This window comes from Clytia hemisphaerica, unplaced genomic scaffold (assembly GCF_902728285.1).
Source record: "Clytia hemisphaerica strain Z4C2 unplaced genomic scaffold, Clytia hemisphaerica genome assembly, whole genome shotgun sequence".
Lineage (NCBI taxonomy): Eukaryota > Metazoa > Cnidaria > Hydrozoa > Leptothecata > Clytiidae > Clytia > Clytia hemisphaerica.
Genome location: NW_027104138.1, coordinates 702350 through 712614, shown reverse-complemented (window position 1 = coordinate 712614; position 10265 = coordinate 702350). Strand labels below are relative to the sequence as shown.

At 34.3% G+C, this 10265-nt stretch overlaps 1 protein-coding gene across 1 annotated transcript; it reads right to left on the bottom strand.

Moving 5' to 3' along the window:
• Positions 1 to 9662: 9662 nt before the first annotated feature.
• LOC136813716 (COMM domain-containing protein 2-like) lies at positions 9663 to 10265 on the bottom strand. Its single transcript, XM_067070217.1, has one exon. The coding sequence runs from the start codon at positions 10263 to 10265 to the stop codon at positions 9663 to 9665; it is 603 nt and encodes a 200-aa protein (XP_066926318.1).

Below are 10265 nucleotides of genomic sequence, written 5' to 3'. Positions count from 1 at the left end.
ATTGTTTTTTCTCAATCTCTTGAAAACCCACCATGAACACTGTCTGTATGCTGCGTATCTTAGGGATCTATTCGACGGTATCTCTTACAAAATGATCTCTTTTTGTCCGGGAAGCCCAGTCAGCATATTCCCCAAAATGTCCTCGTCAAGGCACATTTTTGGGGTTTGTTGCCTATCAATAATGCACTGAAAATCTCCCTGATTAAATTTTTCATTGAAACAATCAATTTCTCTTGTTTCGATTTGGCAGCACTCAGACTCACACCAATCTAAACTGCCACTTCTACCTTTAGAACAAGTTTCATAGTCACTTTTGTCTCCGGATGAAGAAGTGCCACTCTCGATTGTACTCGATACTTCTCGTTCATGCTTATAGAGACAGGGATTAAATATCTTCAGCTTGTTAATGAGGGGATCCATGCCTCTCTTGCTTACTCCTTTCTTTCTCTCAGAATCATCCTCTCTCTCAGTATCTGCCTCGTTTCCACTGATATCATATTCTTCGTAGCTTGAATATATTGCTTTCCGAGTCAGAATACATTTACCCAAGTATTAAAAAAGATTATAGTACAAATTCATCATCCTCTTTACTTCAATTTCTAGCAGAAATAACCACTTTTCTACCCAGAAAAAGGTTTATAATTCACTTCAGTAAACACAGCTACAGTTTTTAACAGCCTCTGTGACGTAAGCAAAAGGTCTCGTTTAAAAGGCATACAAAAGTGAGTGGCGTTTTAAAGGAAACCAATAATTAATTAGTTTAAAAGTTTATATCTCTGTGTGTCTTTTTAAAAGGAGAATCCGATAGGACAGATAATAAAAAAATGAATTTTTTACCGAACCATTCCTTTAACATAAGGTCTTAGCAACGGGTACAACGGGCATAGTTACGGGCATTGAGAAAAAATCCTAACATAGAATTTCAAAAAGATTCACATTATCATTTTCTGCATTACAAAATACACCTGTTCTATGTTGGGTTTTTTCTCGGTGTTTTGTAGGCTTAATTATCGTCATGCAAAATAAATAAAACCCCCTGGAAATCTTTAGATTTTGATAAGCAAAATATTGACATACTATTGTTTACTTTTCAGGTATTCATCCAATCAGAATTCACGCTCAGAAACTTTCAACCAATCCAAATTCAACCCTGGTGTCCGAAATTATCCAATCAGAATCCCGAAGCTGAAGACTTACAGCCAATCAGAATTTGTTAGCGAGCGGTATTCATTCAATCAGAATCGTGTAACACAAAAGCGAAAGTGGAAGTAAAGGCGGAAATATACTCTTTTTTCGACGTGATTTGCATATATTGGGGGGGGGGGTTTCAGGGGTCTTAAATACTGTCATACCGACAAAACTTTGGGTCAACTACCGTAATACCGTTGGTGAAGGAAGCCTAATACCGATACCAATATTATATTTATGTTTTTTTTCGAAAATAATGAATTTTCAGTTATCAAATCTATGTGTAGTAACAAATTAAAAACTGTACAAATAAGTCTTGTACTTTATGAGGCCCCCTACTTTGGTTAAACGATTGTGACCTTAAAAATTGGGGTAAATTTAACCTTTTTATGGTTTCTTTTAAACAGATTGACCTATTCTTATACCAAACTTTTTTGCCAATATATAAAGTTTTTTGCTAGTTTTGTGACCTTATTCTCGATATCCTCGACTTTTTAAGGCCTCTTTTACAGCTATTTGAGCTTTCATAAAGCAATATTTTAGGTCTGCCGCGCCAAAGTTACTTGCTTGTTACGGGACTGTATGGGAGGCAAATGCATAATTAAGCCTTTCCCCCAATAATTTCTTCCTCGCAGACCCAAAAGATGTCTTTTATATTGAGAATTAATTTAAAATTGAGGTTTGTGCCAATCATGGTCTGAGAATCCGTAGACTTCACCACAGGCTTCATAGAGGTGGTTCTGTGGTGCAACTAGAGGATGCGAATTCTAAACGGAGGAAAGAAACTAAATGTAAAATAAGAACGCTTTTTGACAATTTTTGCTCTCCTTTGTTATTGAAAATCGGCCTTAATACACTATTGTTAGCCAAGTATGCCTTGTTTGGTCACACAATTTTTGATTTTATTTAACACTGTCCATTTGTTGGCAAAAATATGGTATGGCGAGCAACGTACCTGCCGTACTTGGTGCAGCGTTCCTAGAGTTTCGCCCAAGAAAAAAATTTAAATTTAGAATGCCTAGATTGCCTGAAAACGCATTATTTTTTAATCGTTCGATGTTGCACAAGATGTTTTTAGAGCTACCTACTTTTACTAATTATTGAAGGAGTAAATATCGCCTTTACCGTCTCTAAGTTACTGCAGTATCAGTGTATTGTATTGTAGTAGCAATATAAGTGAATACGGAGAGACGACCATATCAATTAGTGCTGACAGAGAAAATTTTGTCTAGACTCATTTGTTGGATGCAGTATTTGCATCACAAAAGTTGTCATTAAAAAAATGCACCAGCAGAAAAATTACGAAAATATTTGTTTAGATATCGTAAACTTTTGCTTATTTTGAATAACCTCACCATGACAATAAGTCAATAGGACATCCAAGATTGTGCGAGCGAAGCAAGCAAGAAAATTTTACTGGTTTTAAAATAGCGGAATAGACTTACCTTTTTTGAAAATTTTCTGCATGAAACTCATGAAGAAACTAAAAGGTAAACAAACTCAGGAGGTAAGGTAAATTGCGTTTGACAACTTTTAACCATTTTTCTAATAAAGAATATCTTCAAACTTGACTTCACTGCAGTAAACATAAATTTATCTGCCGCGAGCACGACTTAGCTAAGCGCACCTCTCTTAATCATTATCTAAGAATTGAAGCGGGCAAAGATTACCACGTGGGCTGATAGCGGACAAAAGTTATTTGAAGATATTTTCAGTTATAATCCAAGGTAGAGCAAACTAAACATAGAAAGGGGGTATTTTTTAGTGCTCTATACGATGATCAGTAATTTTTTTGAATTCTATGTTTAGATTTTTCTACCCAGCCCTGTTGCTAGTACGCGCATCCTGTTGCTAAGACCTTTGCTTGAAATCGAAAGTGAAACCTTCAAAGTAATTAAGCGATAAAGTGAAAGGAGGTCCTGACTGAAAGAAGAGTGTCGGAATTAGACAAGGGATGTCGATATTTAGACCAAGTTACAGTACCAGGTGACCCACGAAAAAGTATAAGAGTTTGGAGGGTAACTGCGTCTGAAAAAAATTGAATTGTAACTAAATTCTTTTTTCATGGTATAAAAGAGGAAAGGCAAACTTAAATTTTGATGTATCATTTTTTAATTTTGGAAAAGTAGTCATCGAGATATGGAGGTATAAAGTAAAAAATCATTATTAAAAACAGTCAAAAAACGTCAAAAAAGACAGTATCAAATTAGTAACCGACGATCAAACCAGTCGAACCAAATCGAACTCAATCGAATCTCATCGAATTTTACCGCAACTTTCAGATTTGTTTGAGATTCAATTGCGTGCGATCGTCGATTCATTGACCCCCGGATTGTTCATCGCATAATTTCTACGGGAAATCAAAAGTAATTTCATTCGGCTTGTGAAGTTTGAGAGCTTAGATGTTGGGAAGCTGCATGAATAAAGCCAGACGATCTCCATCGAACGGAATCAACGATCGAACCTGTCAAACAACAATCGAGCCAATCGAAATTACCTAGAATTTTGACGTTCGATTGAGATTCGATTGCATTCGACAATCGAATTTCAATCAGTCGATTGCGTTCGATTTGATTCGACTGGTTCGATCGTTGATTGCGTTCGATTTGGTTCGACTGGTTTGATCGTCGATTCCGTTCGATTGAGATCTTCTGGAAAAAGGAAACGTCATCATCAGAAAAAGCCCGACAAATTTATCCAGCAGGCGTACCCAATCGATGAAATCGATAAGGGAAATCAATCAATATTAATCGATTTTAATCGATAATAATCGATAACTAATCGATAAACAATCGATAGCCAATCGATAATAAGACTTTACGTTCTTATCGATTGGATTCGATTGTTATCGATTGCTATCGATTAATTGCTGATTGCTTTTGATTGTTATCGATTAATATCGATTTCTTTATATTTTCTAAAAACGCAACCCTACTGTGGTTTTTCTAATTTAACGCGTGGCAATAAATAATTATTTTCGACGCTACGCGTGTACGATATTCAAGTGTTTTAAGTACGCGTTAAAGGCTTGTGTAATATATATTATATATAGATCGTATAATGTATTAACAAGCATTAGCTGATTTGGAGGAGCCAGCGCAGAGGATAGCGACTCCAGAAGTCAAGCAACTTTCGTTGACGTCAAACCAAATGTTTCATTTTTCCGTGAACTTTGAACCCTTGGAACTTCTTTTCTATGTATGCAAAAACGTTCCGGTTTTTACTAAATGAAAGCCCGTGATCTTAGCTTTCCAGTGGTATATAACACTGTGGACACGGGCTAGACGGCAAATTGGTAAAATGCCGAACGTTTTGCAACATTTTGAAAATTGTTTGCCGACGGGAGAAAAAAAATTGGCAACTATCGAAGAACAAATGTGTCTGGAAACGGAGGAAAATGTATTTGGAGGCTGAAACTTTGTATGCTTATCAGAAAAAGGTTTCATGTAGTTTTTTTAACTTTTTTGCTTCTTTAACATGGGAATGTCCCAAAAAAAAGTTTTTATTTTTGCCGAAATGGATTTTCTTTTCATTTGGGGTTTCTCCTTTCAGAAAAACTTATTCTTTACTCATAAGTTTTTGTTCCTCCATTTCCAGAGGCCCCTTGAAAATGGGTCCTACCACCTTTTTTGACTCATTTCAACCTTTTCCAAGCTATTTTCTTCAAAAACAAAAATAAAACAACGCAATGTCTTCTTTTTTCAAAAAAAGATATATCTTTCGTTATTTTGATAAATATACTAAATATTTTACAAATATTTTTATATAATAATATTTTAACACCATCAAAGAATTCTCCCTCCAAATTTGAGGTCTCTAGCTACACTAGAAAAAGAGATATGCAAAATTTAAGAAGCATGACTGGAAAATTCCTTTTTTTTCTTTTTTGACACATTTTTCAAATTTTTCCAAGCTATTTTCCTAACCTTTTTTTTTACATTTTAAGTCAAATTTTTGACACTAAAATTTGAATATCTTTACAACCACTAATCCTCTGGAGGCCTATTACCCCTCATTTTCTTTCTTTTTCAAAGCTCTACAAGATAGGATAGATTTTGAAAAAAAAATTAAAACTTGAAAAATCTTCTGGAGTTGCTACAGAGGAGGATGACGAAGATCCCTTTAATTTGTGTTTTTGAAAGAAAGAAGTTTATCAAAAATAAAACTTTCCTGTCTAATTTTTCTTGTCCAAGGCAAGGCTTGATCACGTGTAATAATTAGAGTGAAATTAATTATGCAGAATTTTCGAAGTACGCTACGATATTATCGTGAGATACACAGGGTAGCGATCATACATACAGAAAATTAGCACAATCGATCGCAATCGATCTTAATCAAGAACAATTGAATTCAAGCGATGGCTAATCGATAATAATCGAATTTAATCGATAATAATCGAATTTAATCGATACCAATCGATAATAAAATTTTACGTTCCTATCGATTGGCCATTGATTAGTAATCGATCGATCATCTATTACGAACGACTTTTATCGATTGACATCGATTAAATCAACAATTGATGTTATATCGATTGATGGGTATGCCTGGATTTATCGACTCACCGACTCAATTCTACTCAATTTTTGAAAGTCGGTCAGGCGACGCAAAACGAAAATATCGTGATTGTCCCCAAAAGAGAAAAGAGGAAATAGTCGCGCGGCTGAGGTCGAAAAACGTTTCATTTCGTGATACATCTTTTAGATTCCAAAAAAAACAACGGAAACTCGCGAATTAGTATGTGTAGATTACAAATCAAAAAAGTTTCCACGATATTATCGTGCAAGTAACGAGTAATTGGCGATTTTTTGCGTTTCCAGGCAAAATTGCAAGGCCTGGAAATTCATGATTTTTAGGGGGTCTTCAAATTTAAAAAAAACCTATATCACATGATAGAGCTCTTCAAACTGAGCAAAAAAGTGTATTACACCAAAGTCCCAACTTCTCTAGATCAAAAGTTATGGGCCTATTTGTGGTCAAAAAGGTGTTTAATTTTGCATAAATTAATGCAGATTGTGGGGAAATTCCCTGTTTTCCATCAGTTTTTCACCACAAATAAGCCAATAAATTTTGATCTAGAGAAGTTGGGACTTTGGTGTAATACACTTTTTTGCTCAGTTTGAAGAGCTCTATCATGTGATATAGGTTTTTTTTAAATTTGAAGACCCCCTAAAAATCATGAATTTCCAGGCCTTGCAATTTTGCCTGGAAACGCAAAAAATCGCCATTTACTCGTTACTTGCACGATAATATCGTGGAAACTTTTTGATTTTGGAATCTACATATACTAATTCGAGAGTCTCCATCGAAAAAAGTGGAATCTAAGAGGTGTATCACGAAAATCATTTTCTAGCCACTTTTTTCGACCTCAGCCGCGCGACTAAAAAGTCTAAAAAAATGTGAGAGCTTTTAATTTGTATCAAAAGCTCTAAACTAAGCTACTGTAGCAAAAAAAACAGATTATACCAAGCTGACACTGGAAACTCCTTATCATCTGGTGTTTTCAAAATCCTATTTTAAGTATTTTACTGGTGTACGGATATATGAATGGATGATACAGCTGAATGTTAACGTTGTAAGGTGCAAGTTGAATGATATGAAGTGAAAATGAAAAATTGAAATGTCTAAAATGAAAATGTGACTGGATTTCTTTTTTCTCAGTCGGGTTCATCCCAACAATACAACATTGTACATTATATAAACTTCAGGAAAATTATGGCAAGATGTATAACATTTCGATGTTACAGTGGTAGGTCAAAACTTTTAGTACAACCATAGTCCAAGAATTTATTATAATATAATTACGAACATCGGCCAAACCCAGCTGCTTTTCTACACGCAATTTTTATGAACGCACCCTTATCCATGATCTCAATGAAGGGCAAGACCCAAAACCTCCAAGCTAGTCTTGACAACTTGACGCATTGCACGCATCATGCGATGAAATTACAGTAGTAGGAGAGCAACCATTGGCGTATGGCGATATTTTTCAAAATATCTATTTTTTCCCAGGAGAGAGAGTTTTCGGGTAAAATCCAGGAATCAGCTTTTAGCTTCAAGCAGCTCAAAAATCTCAGAAGAAGTGTGAAATATCTGTTCCGAAAATCCATTAGCTGAGCAGTAAATTTAGAAAAATACAATTTTCTAAAGGTTTTCTCAGCAGCTTATCCAAGAGACTGGCAAAAAAACAAAAAAACTGGCGGTGTCTGAGCAAAATTTATGAACTTTTTGATAATGTATGTGAATTTAAATTTTTTGCAATTTTGGAACCCTAATAGAGACTGGATTGCTTTTTATGCTTTTGTACCCCCCCTTTTTCAGAGGTTTTTGACCGTGTATGGGTGCAAAAGGGGACCCTCTTGGCTAACAAATACCGCTCTCTAAAGCGTGCGAAGCTTCGATCTTTGACCTTCTGTTCACACTTTATCTTAGAATTACAAATTGGATCAGTTTCAGAAACTTTCGCGAGGACGAAAAATCGCGAAATTCATAAACTTTCGCAAATGGCCCTTCCTAGAATTTTTAAAGACATTTACTTTCGCGAAAAGGGTCAAAATTCGCGAAAATCGCAAAAGTTTCTGCTCGCGAAAGTTTGTACGCCTAAAGTACGTCATAGTAAAATTGTAAATATCCTATCTGCAGCTTCCTGTTTCATTTCAGACAAGATTTTGCCAAAAATAAGCCTGAATCATTACCGTGAGCATCACAGCTCAAATAAATTTAATATTTTCTCTTTGAAAACTTGGCCTCTGATACTCAGGGTACTGAATCGCAGAGGAGTATAAAAAAACCTTTTGTTTTATGAAAAAGAACAGAGGCTTTTCAGAAACTGGAAAGTTGAGAAAGTGTTTTTAATTGATGTTTTATTAAGCTTTATATCAGAAAATTATAATAAATCATCATTGAATTATATCCTAATTGTTTACAAAAAAATTAAAGTTGAAACAAAAAACTACCGTACAGTATATGGCCCCCAAAACGGAGGTTTTCATTAAAATGAAGAATCTGACTTGTAGATTTATCAGAATTAAACGATTTTTGTTTATTTTGGAAGAATGATGGTTATACTTAAAAATGAGCATGTTTTTGCTGGTTTGAGACGGATTCAAAATAACATATTTGCGTCTAAAGGAAATATTTTAACACCAAAATTATATAAAAATTGCATATAACTCATTCTAGCTCCTTGGATAGTGAAAATAAGTTATGAAAACGGGGTATAGGAAACTTTCTACACCTAATGCCGTTCAGAAAATGCAAATACATCTGTGACTTTAGAGGCTGGGTAAAAGATATAGCATCTTGAAGGTCAACCAGTATTTTGGAGCCCTAGAATCAGCATTGACAAAACCAAAAATTCTAGATATGAAAAAAGCAAAAAATCTTGGAATTCTCTTCCTATCACCTTGAGTTAATAGTTTATAACAAAAAATTAACATTATCTATAAAAATTTTTCGCTGAATCAGCAAAAACGGCAAATTCTGTCATTTTTTTGCAAAATATGGGAGAAAAATATCTTTAAAGCTTAATATTTTCAGTTTCAGTTAAGCTTTTTTTCTAAAATTTTGACAGCTTATTCCATACATGAATGGAACTATTTTCAAAAGAGATTTGTTTTCAAAAACTTGATTAAGACGTTGTTAAAACAAAATTGTCATTTTCAGTTTGGACTTTGCAATATCGAAAATCTTGAAATATTTCATAATAAAAATCATAAATTTTACATCCATCGGGTTGTCGTAAATTTAAGGGAAAACACAAATATGTTCATAGTTTTTCCTTCTATTACCACTGGGCTTAATAATTTGATTTTAGCTACACCTCCGTTTTGGGGGCCCCAAACCTGCATTTTGACAACCAGGGGTATACTGTAAAAAATTTATCAAATAAATTTATGCCCAAAACCCTCTAAATCATATTTCAAAACTATGGTCAAAATTTTGTATTCATATCTTAAAGATATCTCGAGAAATCGCTAAAATTGCAAACCTCCGTTTTGGGGGCCATTAGAAAAAAGTTACCTATCTTTAAGCGATTGAAAAATATTGTTGAAATTGAAAATTTAAAAAAAGATCTGTTTTCCTCTAGATTTGAGAGAAATTTCAAATTTGACCGCCGTTTTGGTGGCCACATACTGTATGTAAAAAAAGTGTACAAGATTGAGTAGAAATTCAGAGAAAATTAAAATTATGATAACTCTAAAATTAAAGGGATAATCAGATGGTTTGAGATATTTGGCCTAACAGAAAGCTTATGTGGGCTTGAGTAAAACCTCCAAGTATGTTTTGGTAACTATTTTCCAAAGTCGAGAGATCACAATTTGAAATTTCTGAAATTGGGTTCTCACACGGTTCTTACGTTGAGATTCTATTATTTTTTACTAAAAGTCAAAAACTTGTGAGGATTTCCATATCAGACGATTTTCCTTATCTTCAATGAGAACTAAAATAAAGGTAAGAAATCTGAAAATATATCATTTAATATTGCGTGCAATTCTTCGACAGTGTGCTGTTTTAATTTCATTTAATGCTTCTTCTAAAACTTGTGTCATATGTACTAAGTTCACTGGATCTGTCTGCAAAACAGTGACGTCATTCTCCCCAGGCCCTTTGTTGAGATGAAGCTTTAACATCACTTGTGGTGTCGTCTGATAAGTAAGCATGCGCGTAGCTAACTGTACATCAAAACGCCATTCTAAGTTCTTATACTGCGGTAAAGATAATTCCATTTTAGATAAAATCTTTCGAATATCTTGTTTGTTATTTTCGTAAAACTCAACAAGCGTGTTAAAAACATCCTCATCTAAATCTAGACTTAACAACGAATCTTTAAAGTCAGTTTCCACTAAGAACATTTTCGAAGATTCTGAAAGTAAATACATAATGGCCTCGACACATTGAGCAATTAATTTGGCATCTAATTCAAGTTTTTGTGCAGCCATTTGGTATTTCTTGGTGTTGATTCCATTTTGTATAAATTCAGCAGCGATGCGACAAAATTCTTTGGCAACAGTAGCGTCTACTTGATTCACCAATGTTAAGTGTTGTTTTTGTTCGTCGGTTAAGATGAGCAACAT